General features: G+C 35.6%; 1 protein-coding gene across 1 annotated transcript in view; it reads right to left on the bottom strand.

Annotated features, from left to right (window-relative positions):
* Window positions 1–24,255, bottom strand: part of EYS (eyes shut homolog) — a 703,292-nt gene that overhangs the window by 443,449 nt on the left and 235,588 nt on the right. Inside the window, exon 20 of the mRNA XM_030944777.1 lies at window positions 1,100–1,221. Within this exon, the coding sequence (XP_030800637.1) occupies window positions 1,100–1,221 (122 nt within the window). The remainder of the gene's footprint in view (window positions 1–1,099; window positions 1,222–24,255) is intronic.

Genomic DNA, 24,255 nt, shown 5'->3' with positions numbered 1-24,255 from the left:
TCATGGCTGCAAAATATCCATTCACCTAGAATTGTTCTTGAGGGTGGTAGACTACAAAGAACTAAAAATATGAGAAAAATAAGAACCACAACAATTAAAATATTTAACTTTTTTTTTTACATTCCATCAGGCTTTAAAAAGTGGAAAAATAGCAATTAAAGAGATTTTAACAGGTTTTCTCAACATTGCTCTACTTTCTGTTATTAGAATAAAAATATGCTACCAAACTAAGAAGTTTTATACCACATAAAAATATAGCTCTAAGATATCACAAATCATTATATATATATATAATGTTATTTGACTTAGTTATGTTTAGCTATTTGGGAAATCATTTCTCCATTGTCAACTGTGGTTAGTTTTCTTTCTGATTATTGTCTGTATTACCAGGAATATAATCACTGTACAACAGCTAGACTATGTACCATGTACAGTTATTACACTCAACTGTGTCCATTAAGAATTTACGTGACTCTTTTAGTATTGACATCATAATATAAACAAACCCTGGCTTCATGGAGCAGAAACTGATTACTAGATTGTTTATGGGATCTTAATCCTCACACTACTGAAATAAAATAATTTTTGAACCATAAATGCATGCATGAAATAAAGATTAGGGTTTAAGTTAAAAAAATATGGTTAGCATCACATCCTCATTCTTTGTCTGAGGGGATATAAATTTTAGTTAAATTACTCTTTTGGTGGAATTTTAAGCCACAAGATGGCAGCAATGATATAACCTCCTCATCCAACTGCCCACTACCACTGCTTTTAATAATCTCTTGTGTTGAGAGGGCAAATATGACAGAAAGAGAAACTATATTTTCTTTGACAAAATTAATTTCCAAACTTAGTTAATAAATATTTTTAAAATAATACTTTTTTCTTTTCCTTTATTTTTAATTTTACATATACCATTTAGTATATCTGCTGGCTTCACATGAAAGTACAGTGAAGCACAATGTCCATGACACAAGTCCTTTGCCCATTTGTGTAATAACATTTCCTTCCCAAGCAGGGAAACAAAATAATGGCTGGATGCATAAGCCTGGCCTTCCTGGAACACGACCATATGGTGAGGAGGTGCAACGCTTACCGATAGCTGTTGAAAAGGTCCGTGCAGGTGCCATTGTTTCTACAAGGCTCTGAATTGCATTCATTTGATTCCTTTTCACAAAATCTTCCTTCCCATCCAGGCAAGCAATCACACTGGTATCTCTGTAATACATTTAGTAAAATAAACAATCTGTTACTCTTCGCATTTTGATGTAATTACAAAAGTATTATTACTCGTTGTTGGAAGACATTAACAGACGGCAAAACAACTTTAGGAGTTTTTTAAAACCTGAGTACATAAATAAATTGCCACAGCATGCTGGTGAAATGTGTAATGTACCAGCATTGTGGCATCTACAGGTGTTTAGAGACTGCAAATAAGTAGATTTTTTGTTATTGAAATTTGGAAACAGACAGAGACAATTACATTTCAAAGATATATGGACTATGATCTTCACATAAAAAGCAAAGGGGTTTTATTTAATTTTCTAATACACTTAAAAATATAATAAATCAAGAGTCAGAACTCTGAAGGGAGTCCAGATTGAACAGTTGACTCAGACCTTTCTGTAATGACACTCTTACACTCTCCTGACCAATTAAAAGCTTGAAATATTTTATTGGAGCAAAGATAACAAAAAAAGAAAGGAAAATAACAATTTAAAGTCACACTCAGTATGATTGTCCTGGAGTGTGGAACAACTCCACTGATACCAATACTTCAAATGAAGTTATTTATATGTATATTCTATCATATCTGGTCAAATCAATTTTTGCACCAACCAACATATACATAATATATTTGTGATTTATATTTTCTCAAGCTGCATTCTTCTTGTTTTGTGCTAACATTGATGAACATTGCTGTTATGTTTGCTTGGGACACACCTATGATTTCTGTGACACGGATGTTCTAAATTCACTGAGAAAAACTTTAAAAGTCAGGAAATAAAATGGAAGAGTATCTTTCTGACTTAAGGTAGGGCATGGAACATGGGCAGATAAAACCAAGTTTTGTGGGAATGTTGGTCTGCTGAAGGATAAGGAAGGCTTTTCAGAGGGATCTGGACAGGTTGGATCGACGGGCCAAGACCAGCTGTGTGAGGTTCAACAAGGCCAAGTGTTCGTTCCTGCCCTTGGGCCCAGGCAGTGCCATGGGCTGGGGTAAGAGTGGCTGGAAAGCTGCCCTATGGAAAAGGACCTGGGGGGGGGTGGTGGTTAACAGCAGCTGAACATGACCAGTGTGTGCCCAGGTGGCCAAGAAGGCTGGTGGCATCCTGGCCTGTATCAGCAATAGTGTGGCCAGCAGGACCAGGGCAGGGATTATCACTCTGTACTTGGCAGTGGTGAGGCCACACCTGGAGTGCTGTATCCAGTTCTGGGCCTCTCACTACATGAAGGATATTGAGGTGCTAGACTGATTTCAGAGAGGGACAACAAAGCTGGTGAAGGGTCTGGAAAATGAGTCCTAGAGGGACTGGATGAAGGAGCAGGGGTTGTTTGGTATGCAGGAGAGGAGGCTAAGGGGAGACCTTATGTATCTCTACTACCACTTGAAAGGAGGTTGTAGCAAGATAAGGATCAGTCTCTTCTCCCTGGTTAGAAGCTACAAAACATGAAGAAATGGCCTGAAGTTGCACCAGGGAGGTTTAGGTTGTATACTAGGAAAAATTTATTCGCTGAAAGAATAGTCAAGCTTTGGAAGAGAGTGCTTTGGGAAGTGGTTGAGTTATCATCTTGTAAGTGTTCAAAAAACACGTGGATGTGGCACATGGGGACATGGTTTGGTGGTGAACATGGCGGTGCTACATTGATAGTTGCGCTTGGTGATCTTAGAATTTTTCCAATATTAATAATTTTATGATAGAAGGCAGAAAGATTTTGTTCTTTTAAAATGTAATACAGAGAGATGAACTTGGAAAGAAAATAATTTGCTGTGAATTGTGCCAAAAAAAGAAGAAACCATACATTTGAGACAAATTACATTACTAGTCCACAGGTTGGTGTTTCCTATTACATATTGACCCTGAGATTAGCTCAGTTGTTTACAGCATGGTGCTAATAACACCAAGGTTCTATTTCCTTATAGGCTATTAGCTTTGGGGTTGGATTTGATGATCCTTGTATGCCCCTTTCAACTCAGAATATTCTGTGATCTGTGATAATAGCCACATCCAAATATCTCAGTTCTCTGCATATTTATCTGTGTCACATGGGAAAAAATTCACACTACTAATCCATACCCATAAGTAACCATCAAACACTTCTTAAAAACTGTTCTATTGTCAGGTTAGGTTTTCACTAGGAATGTGAGATAACAACGTGTTTCCAAAAAACTCTTCAAGAAATGGATTACAAAATGAGAAGTGAAAGGAGGCTTGCCAACAGTTTTGTTTAGAAAGCAGCAGTATTTTTTCTAGTCCCACTAAAATTATCTGTCAATCAAATGCTGAAATTCTGTTCTTTGCAGATTTTTCATTACATGGGGATTGTCACATCAAATACAAAACCTCACTCACATTTATGTATATCAGGCATTTGTGCAAAAAAAGCTAAAAATTCTTACACAATATTTCATCTCAGTAGTTTTGCAGTAGTTGAAAGTGCAATGTTAAAATAAACAATATGTAAGCAGATAAAAAGGGTTTTTACAGATACAAGTCTTTACAGAGAAGGACCTGAGAGGTCTGGTGGACCCCAAGTTGGACAAGAGTCAGCAGTACGCCCTGGTGGCCAAAAAGAGCAAGAGCATCCTGGGCTGCTTTGGGAGGAATGCTGTCAGCAGGCTGAGAGAGGTGATCCTTCCCTCTACTCAGTTCCGGGGAGGCCACACCTTAAGTGCTGCGTCAGTTGTGGGTTGCCCAGCGCAAGAGAGATATGAAGCTACTGGAAAGAGTTCAGCTAGTAACATTACTAAGAGAGTGACACATCTCTCAGATGAGAAAAGGCTGAGAGAGCTGGGATGGCAGTCAGGGCACAGCTTACACCAAGAACATGAAATGACAAGAAACTGCATAATAGAAAGCATGTGGGGGATCAAGCAAGAGACTGAAGGAATAGGATTTGATACCTCTTTATATGTTGTTCCCCTTTATTTACTGTAACTATGTATTACTATCCATTGGAGACAGGTCAAAATAAACGGCACCTTTAAGTTCCTGCAAGTTGTCTCTTGTTTGTCCTCTAAAGAACACAATACATGCATCAATAACACTATAATTATTCCTTGTACATAGCTCTTCCTTGTACAATATGGAGCACAGTATGCTTAAGAAGAGTGGATTTTACCAGCTAGGGTAAAAAATTTCTGATCCCTTGCACACATATCCAGAAGTACATATGCATGTGAGCTTGTCTTAATGCAATTTACGTTGTGTGCTGTAAGAAAGTGCCATTTAAGAGCAATTGCATATTTCCCCTTCCCAAAACTGTAAATGAAGAATTAATCATTTCCTTAAGCCATAGTCAATGGTACTTCACTAGGAAATGGCAGCTGAACATCTGGTAAACAGAAACTGCAATGAAAAATGTTCATTACACTCAGCAAAGATCTAAATTATGAACAAGTCAAGCCTGTCCTGTGTATATCTAGGTTGATAGATATTTTTACCATACAGATATATACTCCAGATATGTTTTCCATGTCTAGAGAATAAAACTGAATTAATTTAATTTTTAAAGATATCCATGGAGTTGGAGAATTTTTGGGGGGATTTTAAAGTGTTTAACTCACAGAAAGAACAAGAAATACCTCACCTGGAAACAAACACACAAAAGGAAACATAGAAACATCCCTTTATTCTGTGTGTTTCAAGTTCTTCTGCCAGACCATTTCTTGGGGGGCAACCCTTTATCCATTAAGGCCAACAAGATGAACCTATTGTACGAGTACTTCTCATTGGCACGTAATTGGAGATGTACTCCAGCCTCTATAGAAAACTCATCACAAAACTCTTCTCTGTCAGAATCAGGACTTTTTTTCCTATAGAAAACCTTCATGACACTTCATTTTGTTAGTGCTAACAGCAGTTCATTTAACCTTGTGAAATAAATGTGAACATAAAAACGTAAGCGTCTGTGAAATCATATTTGAAATTGCTCTAAACCATATTGAGATCCTAACCATATTTATGCAGCCTTTTTTAATTTAAGGGTCTTTTCTGGGTTGCTACTTTAGGGCTCTACTTTTAAGTTATTATTGATTTAACTATTTGTATAATCATACATATCTACTGACAAAATGAGATTGCTATTTGTCATTGTGGCATTGTTTTCATTGTGTAAGTTTATTTGCATTTATACCCTAAATAAGCAAGCTTGTTTAAAAACAAAATAAAACAGAACAGAACAAAACCAGGATATCTGTTCATCTTCATTTGGTTTAACACTTACTTTTATTTTTACTACAGAAGCCTGAGCTAAAACAAGACCTATGCCAAGTGAAGTCCCAGCAAATACACTACTTTTCTGTCTTCTGATAATGAATTATTTACCTTTTCTTCACAGGTTGTGGGAAGAGTGAATGTATTAACCATGCTGCTCCACAAATTAAGGAAATTTGACTTCTGACACAAAGAAAATCTGCAATTAGCTCTGTTGTTGATGCTCTAGAAGACATACATGGCTTGCTCTAATATTAGTTAATAACTCTGTAATGATCAGATTGCTTAACTCATAGCAAAGAAACACCTCTGGGGTTGAGGTTTGCTATATGGTTATTAATACTGATGTTAATTGGAATAACGACTATAATAAGTGATACAAAAGAATAAGGTGGGAAAAAGTGTGAAACATGGATACAAAAGTGATGAAAAATTACAATAAAAATATAATTTCTAAACAGTAATACAAGTGATTGGTTCCAATAAGGCTACTATTTAAAAATCACCAAAATTTTTACTGAATCTTATTATTAGAATCACTAACTGATGTATTTTTATCTATTACTTTATTAAAAAATAAGACTTTATTTTACTCTAGCTATGTAAGTTACAAAGCCTATATGGTGTTTTGTATTAAGCACTTAACATTGTGAAATAGTAGGATAAATAACTTAATATTAAGTACTAACTATTGACAGAAGTTTAGGTAGCATTAGGTAATGTTAGGTATTTTTAAAGACTTCTAAATCCTCTATTTTTATTTATATATTTTTTCCTATACAGTTATATTGTAAAGATGCTGAGCAGTATATTTATTTGTTCTTCCAAACTACTTATATCTTTTGTAACCTAAATTACTCTAGATTAGATATCATCTGATATAATGGATAAACCAGGTTTTCTTTAATTCAAATTTCAAGCAAGGCTTACAGGAGAAAGAAAGAACATTTTTAATTTGCTCATCTCTCTAAGATTTTAAATAATGAATAAGTTAAATTACCAAGAAAGCATATTTAAAACAGCTGGTACTAGTAAAATTAAGTAAGTTGTAATGAGTTTTTGCTTTACATTATAATAATTATTTTTATATTAAAAACATTTAATAAGTTTATGCAAAAAAGTAATATTTTCATCATATTTGAATAGCACACCATTAGAAAAGAGAATCTTGCATTTTCATTCAGTGCAACTTCTGGCTTAAAATATGGCTGGCATCTAGACATGCTGTGTATTTATAACTCTAAGTGAACTCTACTGTAATTTGTAACCACAAAAAAATTATCCTAAATGGGAACACTTGTTATTTGCACTGCAGGTCTCTATACACAACCATTTGATAGAATGGTGCTTTGTTAAAAACCACATAATTATTGCTGCATTTGATAGTGATAATTTTAAAATGACACTTTTTGTTAAAAGTGAAAGTTTCACTCTCTCCAAATTTAATCACAGCTAATGCTAATAACCGGCTTCTCTTAAAATTATTTTAGATTTCATGTTACATTTAACATGCAAGTAAATTCTGGCCTATACCTTTAAAATTTAATCAGTTATTTCCATCACTGCTCAAACAAGACAGACAGTTCTCAAAGTCCCGTTTAAATCTTGTTGGGGTTGATTTTCTGTGTGGAGATTCACTCATAACATGCTGAGGCATGCAAACATGCAACATGTCTTTTACTAGTATTGGCACAGATAATCCATTTGACTATAGACAATGTTAAACACTATGTATGTATTATTTTTGGAGAAAAAAAAGGGAAAATACTCAATAACAAATCCAAATCTCTGTTAATTTATGCTTTTTAGTAAATTCAAAATGTTATTTTATGAGATGCTACAAGAAATATGGACATAGAAGATGATAAAAGGTATTTAAGAACAATCATTAATAAAAATAAATGTTACAGTCAATGTGTTTTAAAAGCTGCTGATATGAATAAGGAAAGATTTTTCTAAGGAAAGATGAAGGATTTTAGGGAAAAAATAAGATTTGGTACTGATCCAATCCATCAATAATTTTATGACAACAAATCAAAGTCAGTTGGAGACCTAATTAATAATAGGTGATAAGTCTTTTTTTGTCTTTGCTTCCTGACTGCTGCCATTTATTCTGTTTATAGCTTTCTTTTGTTTCTCTCCTAGAGAGCTTACTAGGAAATGTGCCAATCAAATCATCATCAACATGACAGGTTCTGAACAGTACAGGAAAACTAATGGAAAGCAACAGCCTTAGGTTGTTTGTGCAAAATAAACCAAATAACTAATCCAGCTAGTGACAGACATTTGAGTATCAGCCTTTGGTCGGTGTATCTGGGTTGATGTTTAGCTCAATTGTTCAATGACTACAGAAAGGTCATGGACACATTCCTGTTAAACCAAAGTACTGACAGGAACTTGAATCCCCTAAAATCTTGTCCAAAGCTTTCAGTTTGCTATTAGATCTCAGGTAACAGGAGAGCTGTGGGAATTAACTGTGATATTCCAAAGGAATAGTCCAAGTACTGACCAACAGAAATAACATCTTGCTTTTGAATTACAAACCTGGTGTTGCAGCTGGTAACTTTTTAAATAAAGTAAGAAAATGCAGAAGATCAGCTAATGGTTTCCATAAAACAAAGCTATCTCCTCTCTTAACATAACAGCTCATTCAAATTCAGATCTTAAGTGTGCAGCCATTATCACATCAGTAGACTTCAGTCACCACAAAGTGACATTTTTGCCAACCTCTGGCTCGAAAGTAGGGGAAAGTTGAAGAAACAGAGTTCTCCAAAAATACTTCAAACTAAATATCCTTAGAAGCATCCAGAGATTCAAAATATTATTTGATGTCAAGTCTCCTCTTCTGAACTTTCACTCATCACTACTTTAAATTTATAGAACATTTCATTATCATACATTACAAGAAAGTAATTTGGAAGAATGAGAACGTGTATCCCCATTCACCCGAATTTGCAACTTTTGTGGCTTGGCTGCGCTTGTTTTCAGAGATATGCCATCATTCTTTACTTTTTAAATTAAAGCAATAAGCACAGAGGTTTAAAATATAGTGAAAACTTTCCCATGTATTTACCTCATACTTCTAGACATTTGCTAATGCCCAGGTAATGTGCCTGTCTTTGTGAGAAATTTCAGCATCTTTTCTATCAAGAGTTTTGCCATTCTGAGCCCCGTGTCACAGCTCCTGGAAAGACATTGTGTACCTGGAACGAGACAGGTTGGGTTTCCCAAAACAGAAATTCCAGTGTCCTCAGATTCTGAGGCACTAGACACAGCCCAGTTTTCTAGCATTTACTCCAAGACCAAAGGGAAAAATAGTGTTTCGGATGTTTGATACATGTTCTCTGTATTGGAAACTAAATCTCAGCACTCTTGGTTCATACACTAAAAACTGTTCAGTCTGTTTATCAGGGTTACCTACCGATAGCTGCATCCACAAATGAAAAATTCATAGCAGCTTCTGATTGCAAGGGAATTTCTGTATTACTTATGATCTCAGAATGGCTTTTTATGAGAATCAATACTTTCTGGGAAAAGCACAAATTCTGTCCAACAGTCTAATTTAGTTGTTGCATAACACAATTTAGAAATAAGTCACAAAAGTCAAGTACAAGCACTCTTTTGAAATCCAAATTATTTAATTGAAAAATCAATGAGAGTCTACTTTTGAGGTTTTTTCTTAAAACTATACTTCACTTAAAAAATTTAGAAATATGTTGTTGGACAGGAAGTAAAAGAGATGTATTTTATTTTCTCAAGGGTTACCACCATTTTAAACATGCAATTTCCTACAAGGAAAAGAGAGAGAGAGAGAAAAGGGAACTGTAAAAATAGAAACAAACTAGATAAACTGAGGGATAAGAGCATTACCAGCCCTCCTCATTTTTCTAAAACTATACCAGTCTCAGGTTTTCCCTCTCTGCTTTAGAATGTCTTTGTTGTACTTTGTCTTGAAAATCAGAACATGATTTTAAGAGCACCAGCTAAAGATTTTAGTAATGTGTTTCTCCTTTTCCTGAAAATTACAGGTTAATTATAGATTTTTCAGCATACTAAAGGACTGTTAAGAAGAGATTTCCATTATGAAACATTTGTACAGGTAGGAGAAAAGGGAATAGTATTCTTATAATAAAATCCTAACTTAATACTTCACATTCAAATGTTAAGAGGTGTTTTCTCCTCTTTCTCTATTTTCTTAATACAGAGTTAAAATTAATTTTAGTATTATTTTGGATGAGACAATAAAATATCAATCATTTATGCAGTAAGTTAACTATCCTGTGAGCTTAGGGAAGTAATACTTTAAGAAATTATTACTTTGGATTTTATGGTTCAATCTGTATTTGGAATGGTAGAGGTTAACCACTCTTTACCTGTTAGCTCATATTTCATGTGAGAGAAAAAAAGGCTTTTCTCTCTGATAGCAGGAAATTTAAAGACTTTCATTCTAATCTTGTAAGGCTGTAAAAATATTTAATCTTAGCTATAACTTTTTCTGTCTCATTTCCACTCCCTGGGAGAGCTTGATCTTATTAAGGGCAATCTTTTGCAATTTGTATTTTTCTGGCCTTCCTGGAGTTTCCCTCTTATTACTTTAATGAAGTTCTATTTCTGGATATTGAAGGTGCTTGCCTACAAGACTTCAGGAAGCTCACACTTTTTAATGGTGTTGCAAACACTGTACCCACTAGCTCTATTTATTAAATCTATTACAATTTATGATGGTGGTGCAAAGTCAGAGCTTTTCTTCATGCTTCAGATTTCAGCAGCATACTGATGGGATCAGCAACTCATCAATCAGCCACACAAAAAGATAATTTGTGACTGACATTTTCATACAAATATGATATACTATTTTTCTTTTCCTATTGGTGTGATTGCAATTGTGTCATTATTAGACCACTGATACTCTCTTTCTCTCTTCTCTCTCTTCTCCCCTCTCTCTTCTCTCTTTCTCCCTCCTTCTCTGCATCCCTAAAGATGTAGCATGTTCTTCTACTCATGGAATTCTACCCAGGTCCTGGCAGGAACTGGATGAAGGGTAGGATTTGTGCAGCCATTGCATCTAAGGGGGTGATTCTGAAGGATATTATAAGCCAACAAGATTAAAAAAACAAAACAAAACAAAACAAAACAAAACAAAGAAAACTGAAAAACAAACCCCAAATTTGAAGTGCAAACCTAATAGAAATGTGAGGAGACAGTGGTAGATCCTGGAGGGATAAACTGAATCAGAGAGATTTAAACAGGGGAAAGCATTAGAAAAATAGGATAGGTAAGACAGATAGGAAATTGAAGATTCAAAGCAGCAAGAGCATGAAGGGACATAAACTCTGACTAAACAATCTTTATTAGCATTTTTAGATCTTTATCAAATCTGATTTTGATCATCTTCTTTTAATGGGTTAAAGTAAGAATTGAGGAATGCTGTGGATCAATGTGTTTCCTGCAGGCTGAAAGAAAAAGACTGCAACAGCACTGTGAGAACTGGATGTAGATCACCACAGGGTATTTTCTACTGGCCATCTCAGGCATATAAATATATGACCATGGTTTGTCAAGACTTATATGCAAGATCCCTACTCTTCTTTTGTCGTCTACGGTGTCATTTGTTTTTTATTTTGTCCTGAGGTACAACAATTCTATGTGAAATAATATTAAAATGCTAATATCTGAAAAATCAAAACACATGCATGCATTTAAATATTCGAGAGCATCCAAAGGAGGACAAGGAAGATGGTGAAGGACCTTGAGGGGAAGCCTCATGAGGTGTGTCTGAGGTCACTTGGTTTGTTCAGTCTGGAGAAGAGGAGACTGAAGGGAGACCTCATCACAGTTGCAACTTCTTTATGAGGGGAAGAGGAGGGGCAGGCACTGACTGATCTCTGCTCTGTGGTGACAGCGACAGGACCTGAGGGAATGGCCTAAAGTTATGTCAGGGAAGGTTTGGGTTGGACATTAGGAAAAAACTCTTTTGCCAGACAGTGGAGAGGCTGGAACTGGCTCCCCAGGGAAACAGAGACAGCACTAAGTCTGACAGAGTTCAAGTGTCTGGACAATGCTCTTGAGCACAGGGTGTGACTCTCTGGGACAGTGCTCTGAAATGCCAGGAGTTGGACTTGATGGTCCTTGTGGAGCCCTTTCGACTCAGCCTATTCTGTGATTCTGTGATTTACACCTCCGTGTGGTTTAATAAAGAAAGAAATTAATTCTCTCAGTGCAGTCTCAAATAAAAGTTATCCAAAGAATGCATTGTCATTAAATGTTATTCTCACAAATTACTTATTTTTCAGGAATTCCTCAACATTTTTCACCATTTGCAAACATAATAACTGATGCCAGTGTCCTCTTTTTATAAAACTTTGGTACAAAGTACTTGCTGAAACTCATTCCACTTGTTTGTAACTATATGGTTTCAAAATAATGTTGTGAAATCATGCCTTGAGTTTTAGCTTTTATATTTTTCAGATTCTGTGCTGCTTTAGTGTGTAGTTCTGAGCTTCATATTAAGGGTTGGTAAACTCTGTGAAGAGTCACAGAGTAGGGAGACAAAACAGTTCCTTCTCTAGCTGGGGACCAAGGACAACCAATCCAAATTCCAGGTCCAAGAGCATAAAAAATGGTGGATTGAAGAGAGATAAACAAGAAGGATGGGACTTCATGGGCTAAAGCTATACTTGGACAATTAACTCCAATATGCCAATAGACCAAGACTTATAAAAGTGTGAGACCTTGTGACTGATCTCCCATTTTGTGACCATTTTGAGTCATCTTGGGTGTAGCCCTGGTCAGGCTCTTGTGCTGCCCAAGGTGTATCCATTAAGGCCTTTTAATAAATATCTTCTTTAGTTTTTAACTCCATCTAGCCTCTGTTCTAGGTCAGCCTTCACAAGGCATCAGTTACTGGTGGGAAATCAGGCATCAGAATCAGAGAAAGAATGAGACACAGGGGACCTTTCTGCATGTGCAGCATAACTTTTCTTAAAATATTTTATTAAAGATATTAAGATACAAAAATGCAAAGATTTACCTGTATTCTAAATAAACAACATTTAAAATTCTTTTTACTTTTTATATATCTCACTAAATTATAGGTTCAACTATTTCACTTTGACCATAAGCCCAGAAGAATGTAAAAATCTAAGTTGAAGCGACAGCAAAAAATTTTATTTTTGATATTAAATCAATACTATTCTAGGTGTAGGTTGTTTTTTTTTCTTTATCTTTTTCTTAACTTTAACTGAAAACTTTAGTATAATATTTTTTAAAGTGTAGTATCAAAGTTAACTTAGTGGGAAAAAATTGAACCAGTTTCTTAGAACCAGTTGATTTACAAAGGAAGTGCCTGGTAGTATAATTGTTAAAATACAAACGTAAATAAGTTATTTATCTCTGATTAAATGGTTGTTTCTGAAAAGGGTATTAAAATGTAGAAAATATTACTGCTTTAAAACACTGGACATTAGAAGTTACTCTAAAAATTAATTATTTCAAGCATTGTCCCTGCTCTTTTTTCACTCACATAATATGTGCATGTTGGAAAGATAATACTGCTGAAGAAAACACAGCAGAGCTCTCTCAAATTCTATACATCTAGAAATCATGAGGTGATTCATAAGAAGTGCACCAGAACATCTTGCTGTTTTGGTATTTCATTAAGCATGCATACCCTGAACAAGAATAAAGAATATTTGTTTACTAATATATATGGAAAAAACCAGTACAAGCACTCTTCTGGATTAGCTGCCACAATTGTACTCAATAATAGATGAAGAAGGAGGTTTCAATTTTCTAAGACAAACAGGATGGTGCTTATTGAGAATACAAACCCTTAATTCATAATGAGTAGTATATCTAAAACATGAAGATGAGAAGCCAACTGGGACTTTTATGTAAAAAGAAAAAGGTAAGAAAATGTTTGGAATGACCATTCCATTAGAAAGAAATTTCAGGATAATAAAAAGTACTTAAGTAATGAAGCTGGTGAAGGGTCTGGAGCAAAATTCTCATGAGGACTGGTTGTTTATACTGGAGACATAAAGGCTCAGGGGGACCTTATCACCCCCTGGCACTACCTGACAGCACGGTTAACAATGTGGGAATGGGTGTCTTCTCCTAAGTTACATGTGACAGGAAATGAGGAAATGGCCTCAGGTTGCACAAGGGAAGCTTTTGATGAGATTTTAGGGGAAAAAATCATGGAAAAGGTTATCAAGCAGGGGAATAGGCTGTCCGGAGAGTAGCTGAGTCACCATCCCCGGAGGTACTTAAAAGTTGTGTAGATGTGGCACTGAAGGACATGGTTTAGTAGAGGACTTGGCACAGCTGGATTAACAGTTGGACTTGAACTTGGACATTTCTACCGTAGCTGATTCCACGACTCTAACCATGGCCCGGAGACATTCCCAAAATATAATTTCACAGCTATAACCACGTAAGCATTGTTGTGACTTTTACATTTCTGGAGAATGATGTTTCCTTAGTGTCTTAGTTTGGATGGGATAGGGTTAATTTTCTTCCTAGTAACTGGTACAGTTCTGTGTTTTGGATTCAGGATGAGAATAACATGGATAGCATTTTAGTTGTCGCTGAGCAGAGCTGACAGTAAGTCAAGAACTTTTCATCTTCTCATGCTCTCCTGCTACTGAGTAGGCTGGGGGGCACAAAGCTGTAAGAGGACTGACCCTGATTGACCTGATTTACCAAAGGGCAGCAGTGATGCCATGCACAACATACAAAAATGGTGAAAAACTGGCCAGGGGTCTACTGCTTGGGTAGTAGCGCAGGCTACTGGGCATCAGTTGGTTGGTGCTGAGCAATTGGTTTCATTTGCATCACTTGTCTTCCTTGGATTTAACATCTCTTTCTCTCTTAATGATTTAATTTCAATCATTAAACTTTTCTCAGCCCCCAAGTTTTCTTTCTTTTAGCCCTCCAATTTTCTCCCCTGCCCCACCAAGATGTGGAGTGAGCAAGCAACTCTCCAGTGCTTAATTGCTGTCTGGGGTTAAACCTTGACATAGAAATTAAATCTGCAGTGCATTTTTCTCTCAGCTACATGTTAGAGACAAAAAGAGATAAAAAAGACATTCTGATATACTCTTGCTAAATAAAGGCTGTGTTCTGTGTTTGATGTGTTCTGCTTATCTGACAGCTTAGAAACTGAAGGAAATTTTGGGGTTGAGAATCAACAGCATCATAAGAAAAAAATTATACATATGACAGTAGCAATGAAATAATTGGGGCAATTAAAAAAAATAAAAATTTAGACAGCTATTGTAAGGAGGAGATATATTCAGTAAAGACAGGGGAGAAAAGCCTAAGACTGTAAAAGTCTGGATTTTCTTAGCATCCATGACATTCAATGCACTTCAACTGGATCAAAACTGGTATTATATCAAACAACTCTTGTGTATTAAATACCCAGTTTTAAAATCAATTTCTGAATATTTTTTTTCCCTGATATGCATTTTTTGAGCTTTTTTTTTGTCTAAAACCAAATTTAGTCTAAATTTCTATCATGCTAAGTAAGTGGGAGTGGAGATGGAGACTCCAGAAACTCCACCTAAACTGGTGGGGTCTTGGTGCACCTCTTGATTAATACTTCTAATGCTGAAAGCCATGATTAGTATTAAAATTTCTCCCAAATATTTTTTTTTTTTTTTTTTATTTTCTTTTTTTTTTTCAAAGGGATGTTTTTGCTAAAAATCACACTAAAAACTTGAAAAACTTGCTTCTTTTGCACAGTTCCTTTCTCTCCCTTTGGTCAGTTGCAATTCAACATTACATAGAACAAACCTAAGATTCTTTTAACCTCCCTTAATGAAAGGCACACAGTTACTAATAGAAATAGTATAGATTTTTCTATTGACAGAGGTTTAGTGGAGAAAAACTGAGAGCCTGGAAGGTAGGAAAACAAACTGGGAATACAGCCAAAACCAACAGAAATAATATAGAACTGGGAACTTGGAAGCTACAGATGTACATAATGAAGGCTGAGGAGAAAAATCTGAGTTTCTACAGGGTAGCAGGTACTGTGAGAAGATGTACTTGGCCTACTGTTCATAATTACAGTTACTAATAATGCTGACATATTTAAAACATGCAAAAAACACTGTCTGAATTATTGTTCATTCCTCAAGCATGAAACAAGTATCACAACCTGACTAAAAAGCATATGTCCACAGCCAGAGGAGACTGGGAATGCTGCCTAGGTAATAAAATGAAAATGCCAGACTCTTTGATATGCCTTTTGTGTCTTTCCCCTGTGGGTACACATGCAGAATGTGCATTTTTGTTCTCTATAGCACTGGGACTTTTGATTGCAGATGCTTTTCAGTTTTGGATGTATTCAGAAATCATTTAGTGACAGTCATCCCAGATGTATAACTAAGCAGCAAGTGGCAACAGAGTAAATCAGAAAGCGTATTACGTTTTTCTCTGCTGTACAAAATACATTGTTTTTCCTAACAAAAGACAAAAAAAAAAAGACTAAACAAAAAAATCCACCACCCCCTACTCCCTCATGCCCAAATCAGCTCAATAAATGAAACTCAGTCTCTTACACTATATTTGTATTTCAGAATGAGCTTATTTTAAGAGGAAGTTTGATATTTCTGAGCTTATTTTTAAAAATACTGCATATATTTTATTAGAGTTTGCAAACATTAAAATTGGAAATTATCTGATAATATTAATCTTACATGAGAAATTTCTAACAGTTTTGTGGACTCTAAAATAGTTCTACAAAATCTGTGAGGTGCAGATTCTTGTTTTGGAGGACATTTCAGATACAGCCTACGCACTCATAAACTGAAAGAAGCCAGACCAGTTTGAAAACTTTTGCAATCCTCCACCAGTGATCTTTTTCTTTTATCTTCATTGTTTCTATATCCCAGTGATTGCATTTGGGCAAGGTTCTTGAGCACTACTCAGCACCTCAAGGAACACATATCAAGAAACAAAATATCTTTGTAGTACTCAGAATTAAGGAACTATTAACTCCTTGCTAGGCTTGTATTTCATATCTCTAACTAAACTACATCAAGACAGATGTTACACTGAGATATAAGTCAAGCTTATCATGTGGTGAACCTACCTAAAGCATCTAGGCACTCACCTCTCAGAGAAAATGGCATGGTAATTTCTATGGTATCTGTCAGTGCAGTGCTAACAACTAGCTGGTTCCTTCATGGCTCAGTTCAGTTCAATAGTTACCTCTGCCAACAGGCAGATTGCCAGTAAGTACAGCCTAAATTGAGTTTCTGACATCTTTTAGGGCTTGGGACAATATGCAGAGTTTATTCAAAACACAAATGCTGGTTTTCATTGAAATGGTATGACATGCACTGTTATAGACCAGTAAGAGTTAAACTCTTTCAATCACTTGGCACATTTTGTCTGGTTGTGTTAAATGGATCACTGATTTTCCAGTGGGCACAAAACCAGACAAACATATGGACAACATTTATAGGCAATCAGTACATTTACACTTAATTTGAGTATCTCAGCTGACTAATGAGGGGCAGACTTAAAGCCAGAGATTTCCAAGCTGTTGTCCATACTGAGATCACAAACTGCTGTTTCAGAAGACTTGCCCTTTATGAATCTGTTGGCCAAAAAATTTAAAATCGACCATGTGTTCATATGCTTCTTGTTGTCACGGTTCTTATGGTTCTGACTCATTAGTGTTTTAGTTTACCCAAGGACTAAGCTTTGGACATGAATTTCTCATTGGTCCTCAATTAAATGTGCTTTGTCATACAGTGGTCTCAGTGCACACAAATCCAATCACTTTTGAAAGCAACTGAAACAGAAAATGTGCCCACCTAATGCTCTCCATAAGTCCAAAAAATAGCAAGTTTCTCCCTCCAAACAAGTATATAGTTTGCAACCAGCTCTTAATACTCAATTTTTCACTCTGGGATTATCTATATTGCTTGCTAATGTAGTATTACACTTAATTCAGGTAATACCCTTTATTCAGTAATACCCTTAATTCAGATATACTATAAATATGAGTGAAAAAGACAGAATTTTTCCTTTTTGAGTTTTGGAATCTGAAATGGGTTTGGATTTATGATGCCTTGTGCTCTGATCAACACATACTATGTTTACACACAATGTCCCCACTGTGACTATATGCTTTCAGTGAAGTACCTACATAACTAAATTTACAGATCCATTTACAGAACATTTTTTGTTTAAGTAAGAAAAGCATAGAAATGTGACCTTAAGTCACATATAATCTAGTGACTAGTAACTAAAAGTCCGATTCTATCCTCACACAAGTCAGTCTTAAACGTTTTTACTCTAAGATTGTACCACAAGCACTTGAGCTTCCTATCCTTGTATACTCATTTGCACCCAAGTCAAACAGTTGTTAAATAAAATACTGCTGCATTTTCTAATGGAGGTATTTTAGTGTCACTTTCTGCTGACGTAATTTTCTCCACCTAAGTGATTTCAACAAGAGTGAACCACCTTTTTATCAATTCTCAATGTAAAATATTTCAGCAATGCAATTCTAGGACTCTATTTTTGGTTTTTTCTACAGCTGTAAACCATTCCCATAAAGATTTATATCACTGTTGTGAAAGGTATATATATATATATTAAATTGTAGGTGATTTGATGAGATACGGGTATCAAGTTTCTGTATTGGAAAATCATACATAAGTAGACACTGGAAAGGACCTCTGGAGATTTCCCTGTTCCATTTCCAGTTCCCCTGTTCCATTGCCCTGTCTACAGCAGGGTCAACTATAACAGGCTGCTCACAACCTCATCCAGTTGAGTTTTTGATAAATCCAAGGATGGATAGCTCAATTCGAGGCAACCTATTTCAGAGTTACCTTTATAGTAAAAAATGTTTTCTTTACATTTTAATGGACCTGGCATTATTTCAGTTTGTGGCCTTTGCCTATTTGACTGGGGACCACTATGGACTGAGAAAAGTCTGGCTCTGTCTTCTTTACTTGCTGGGGTACTGCAGGGGTTAATGTATTGGCACCTCTGATGGGCACAGTCAGACTAATTTCTCAGAAAAATTGTGACAGTTTTCTTCATGACTCTGTCCTCTTGGCACCTCCTTTTTTTTTGTGTAAAGAGAGAAGCGGGCCCTCTGCAGTCCTAACATGTTTATCAGAAGGTCTCTAAATCACTTGCACCCTTTGCTTGACAACTGAGTCTGTCACTTCTTCACTTGATTTTAGTTGGCCAATCTGTTGTCAAAGATACTTCTGTCCCTTTTGATCAACTCAATCCCACATCTTCCTAGCCTCAATCCTGTGGGAAAGTTCCATGGTCCTGGAAGATAAAACTCTGTTATCAATACCAGTTATGTAAGCAGTTGTTGACCAGCAGGATTTATCCACACTCTCTCAAGCACTTCCTCTCATTGTCAGGATTGTAAAGAAAAAACATTGGAGCAACTGTGTCCCTCATCATGCTTCTGGAGACATGGAGTCACCTGTGGTGTGTTCCAGGTCTGCTCTGGCCATATCATTAGTACCTACATGGAAGAGCAGCAAGAGATGATAGTCCCAGGGCTGGAAAAGCCTTGTTAGTCTCACCACGGCATCCCAAATCCAAGCCCTTGGAAAGCAGCAATCCTACTTAAACAACAGGTAGCATTGGCAGATGGGGGCCTTCATCCCCAGCATGGAGTCCCCCTGTGCTGCCACTTGCTGTTCTCTGTTGTGCTGCTGAATGCTTCAGGCTCAGCTGGTTTGGACACTTTTTTGGCATAACTCCCAGTCCCTCATCTGCTACAAGGACAGTGAACCTATTCCACATACTCATTAAAAAAAATACATCATGAAATTCATAAATTCTTTTCATGTTTTGTTGCTTCTTAGTTTCACCTCAGAGGGAGTGCTGATGAAATTATCTTATTTTTTTTTCTTGATTTGTTTTTGGGTTTGGTTGTTTGTTTGCTTTTTCATTATTCCCACTACAGAAGGCCTAGCAATTCCTGAATAAAAATCGTGGCAATAATTGGCATTTCCTCAGTTAGAAAAAAAAAAAGGAAAAAAACAAAAGGGGACAAAACATAGGTGGAATGCAAGGAATTACTTCATGTCACCTCTGTATCTCAGTCATTCTTGTTCTCCAGACACTCAGTGGTTCCACTGAGCATGTGTGAATGAATGAAAACCAAACATGAAATTCAGAATTTTTCCCAGGGAAATTGCAGTGGTATTTATACTTCAGACCACATTATAGATATTTGTTAACAAAGCAAGTCTACATTAATGTGGTGAAGCTTTTGTTTAAAATAATCTGCTTTGTGTATAAAAAGAAACATATTTCTGTACAAATTAAGCTCAAAACCAGTACTAGACTGAAATATGAGAAATACAGTGTCTGATTAGAACAGAATTAATCTGGATAAAAATACATTTTATTGAGACATCCAGGGGGTGCTGGCTGGTATTAAAGCTGTACTGAAACAAACATAGTAAAGCATTTATGCAATATATCAAGCCTTTGCCTTAGCATAAAAGTTTCATGAATTTTTAAAAATATGACTAGAGAAACCCTAAATAAGCTTTCTTTTTTTACAACAGATCCTAAAGGTGATGAAGATGCCTAACTATTTTAGAGCCTTGGCATCATGTCTCAAAGAAGAAAATGCATATGTAATTAGTGCTTCAGAAAGCTTCTAGTTAACCACTAGTTCTGACAGGTGTATGTGCAGGTGTGTGCCTACTTAGGGCTCTAATAGCCCTTACAAAACGTGTTTGAAGGCAGGACTTGAAGTAATGTGGAAGAGTAATGAGGAAATATTCAAAGCCTATCATGATTATTTTGAAAGGAAATTTTGGTCAAGAGTTTTGATTTCAGTCCAACCACATATGACATAATCTTGCATTTTCACAATTCCATAATAGACCTGCAGAAATCAATTAATATGATTGCTCACTAAATGAATTAAATGTTTTCACAGTGCTTTCAGAGTCAATTCTCCTGTAAAAGAATAAACTATTAGAATAATCTTGAAAATTACTTTCTTTGGGAAATATCTCAGCATATTTCAGAATTTTGTTATGCAAAAAAACAGATTCTATACAAACACATTATACCTTTAATATAATTTAACTTTTTTTTTTTTCTCTGAAAGAGGTTAGCTAAGCAACAGAAACAAGAGCAACTGACTCTTACAACAAGTAAGTCAGTGCCTAGTAGTACAAGACCTGGTAAATTGTCACAGATGTTCTTCAGCTCCCTCTTTTCCATTGTCATAAGTGAAAAAGGAAAGGGGTCAAATGATAATAAACAAACAAACAAATAAATAATACTGCAAGATATGGACCCTGGGCAGGGTCATCTTCTAGATCAGGTTGTTTCCAGGGACGGGGCATCCATAGCTTCTCTGAGCAACCTGTTCCTGTGACTCATCACACTCACAGTAAAAAATTTTTAGTCTGAATCCTTGGAACAGAATATTAAAATCTAAAGGAGGACAGATTGGAGAACTCTAAAATAACTAAAAGAAATGGGATAACAAGTCTTTCTCTGGGCTATTTTCTTTTCCAAGTGCTATGTAATTTTCCCAAGCCTGAAGAGGATAGCAGCTAAAGAGACCTAATGGAACTAGAAAATGACCTCCTGGTCTTTGGATGACAAACATTAATACATAACTTGTCAGTTGTACATGTTTTTTGTGAATTATTTCACTGTTTTTTTTATACAAACAGAAATAAGAGACTGTTCTTTATTCCTGCAGAACTTATTTTATTGTGAAAGAGGTACCATACTGTAATTCATAATTGATGGAGTGGGAGTAACATTCACATTTTCTCTAGAAAAGTGAACAGGTGCAAAGCTTTTTAATATACTTTAAGCAAAAGAAAACACCCTTGGTGCTATATGGATAATTCATTTCATATTTAATTAATTCTTTCAGTTAATTATTGTGTGTTGTGTTGCAAGGATATATACGTGGGAAGCTTTCAGGGAGTGACTGAGCACCTATGGATTTCACCATTTAACTTGTTTCAGAGTAATTTCCTTGTGGACCCACACCTTTCTCTCTAAGTCTGCTAAGTACATGCCATTACATAATTCTCTGCAGCTAAATGTCCTTTTTTAGAATTCCCTTCCTTATGAATCAATGACATTTTTGTAGTTTCAAGTCTCTGTAATACCACTGCCAGTCTTTTAATGCCTTCAAAGGTACAAACTCTTAATTTCCCACCTCAAGCGTAACATTAGTCTCCATAGAGTGCACAAATCAAATTTTGGGTTATGCTTTCCACAAATAGGCCACAATTCTCCAGATTCCTCCTTATGTTGTGAAGTGCTTCACCTCTTTCCCTGCTGTCACTGATTTTGTGTGTCCAGCCTCCTCACTGTGGGTAAAACTTAAAGCACACTCTCTGGTGCTACCTTCCTGTATCTTTACCACATTGATTTGCCTTCTGTTCACAAGTCTCATTGGAAAGCCAATCTTTAACTTCCTCTTAATATCCATTTCCTCCACTCTGTGACAGTTTTATTTATTCTGTAGAGTGTTTAAAATTCAGTTTATGAAAAAGATAATAGAAGGCTTTCCCTCCTATGGTATTTAGTGGTATTGTTGGTTGAAGTTACAAATTTTTATATATATCTGCATCTTCTTTCAAAAATATCAAATTAAAACATGTTAAAATAATGCCATAAATAAAACAAATAAATGGAAATATGATACTTGTTTGCCAAAGTCATTTTTCAATTAGATGAGTAAAGCATAAATATCATAATCACTCTATCCAGGTAATGTATAATACCACAGATCAATACCAAGGACATTATCCTAAGTCAGTAAATCAATAGTTAATTTTGTGTATTCCAATGTCTCTGACTCAACTGGACTTCTTAGAGCATAAAGGAGTACACCAAATAATGACTAAGTTTTCAGACTTTTTACTGTTCTATTCAATATAGTACAAGGCAGAGGAGGCAGGCATTTCAATAGATCCTTTTATTGAAGGAGTATGAAGAGACTGTTCCTTTTTTTTTCGCTAAATATATATGGAAGATTAAATATTTCAGAGATAGAGAGTAAAATCTTTCGGGCAGCACAGTGAGTTGTATCAGCAGCAAAACTTTGCAGAAGAACTGTTGCAGTTGCTAGTTTTTGGGTGAACTACAGCTGCTGTATAGCTCTTTTCTAGGATGCATAATTGGCAATATGAAAATTATTTGTCCTGCATTCACAGTTTCACCACATGGGTACTCACAATGAGGTCAATGTATAAGTTTAAGTCACGTAGAAGTCAGTTTGAATTCATATGGCCTGGGAACCATTAAGAGCTTATCATTCGTTATGTACACCAGATGCCATTCGTGGTATGTGGTCTGACTTTAATTAAGTTGAGGTTTCAGACCAACTTCTGTGGCAGTGCTTGTTTGCTTTGTTTAAAGCTTAGAGAATTTCCACTCCCATGGAAATCTAGAAAGTTCATTGATGCAGACCTATCTGCAGACCTTTTATTTCCTTTCAAATGTCAGATAACCTGCTCTCATCATCTAGGAAGATGATCCTCCTGAAGCACTTAGAGTGCTTCTCGATGTTTTAAAATAAGTTATAGGCTTTAGAGATCATTATTATTCTTTTCTCTGTTTAGCATAAAGCACAAAAAATTCAGTTTTACAAGGAAATTAAGTGTAGTGTACCAATTGAGGAAATTGTTTTTAGTTAGTCCAAAGACCTGACTAATTTCTTTTTGGGTAACTTAAGCTGTTAACAGTTAGCTACCATGTACTTTATTCCTCAATGCCAGAGTTCTTTTCAAATCTATTTCACAATTTATGCAATGAGCTAACCCACTTGTTCTTGAAATTTAAACTATCTGTCAACTCTATTTTTTTTAATAACAAAATATAATAATAATCTCTCTCCACCCTTCACATAAACCTTCCATACAACCCAGAACATAAGTTCCTAAAACACCTGAATTACATGATTTCACTTTGTTATATGTACTTTTTTTTCTCCCTTATCAATTTAAAAACAGAAACCAAACAAGAAAATATTTCTTCTACCAGTTCGAATTAGCATTATTGTCCGTTGTTTTATTGGAAAGCTCATTTCCATAACATTAAATGTTATTGAAAGGAAAATAATTGCCTTTAAATTCAAAAGGATAGAGAGTTAATGACAAGAAGGACATGGAACTGCATGCAAGTATTATCATATAACTATAATTTTACCTACAGTTTATTTTCTTTACTTTACTATGTGGTAAGTACAGAGAAATAATAGCTTCCAGAAACAAAGCTCTAAAAGAAACATCTATTATAATTTTCTGCATGAGTCTCCACATACAATAAAGTGACAGGATTTGCATTATAATTTGACATACAGAACAACACAAGCAAAAACTGAATTCAGAGCTACTGTTAAGATATTATTTTCTTTTCTTTTTTTTTAAATGCAAATACCCCAATATAATGTTTTGTGTTATATAGACTGTATACATGATCTGATCTTATATAAATCATTAGGGACAACATATCTTTTTGTCCCCCAAAAATACCTTGAATTAATTATTTTAGCTTTTTAAAGAAGAATTTGAAAATTACTCTGGTGAAACTCTACCATAAGGTAGCCATTATTCAGATGCAGGCTGGGCATCAGTGATCACACGGAAGGTGTGAGCCATTGCCTTTGAATCACAGGATTTGTTTTATTAGTTTTTCCTCCTTTCTCCTTTGCTTTTTAAACTATCTCAACCCACCATTTTTCTTCTGTTTGCTCTTTTTCTATTGTCTTCACTATCCCATAGAAAAGACAGAGTGAGTTAGTGGCTGTGTGGTCATTAGCTGG

This window comes from Camarhynchus parvulus, chromosome 3 (assembly GCF_901933205.1).
Source record: "Camarhynchus parvulus chromosome 3, STF_HiC, whole genome shotgun sequence".
Taxonomy (NCBI): Eukaryota; Metazoa; Chordata; class Aves; order Passeriformes; family Thraupidae; genus Camarhynchus; species Camarhynchus parvulus.
The sequence above is the reverse complement of the archived record's forward strand: the minus strand, read 5'-3'. Positions and strand labels throughout refer to the sequence as shown.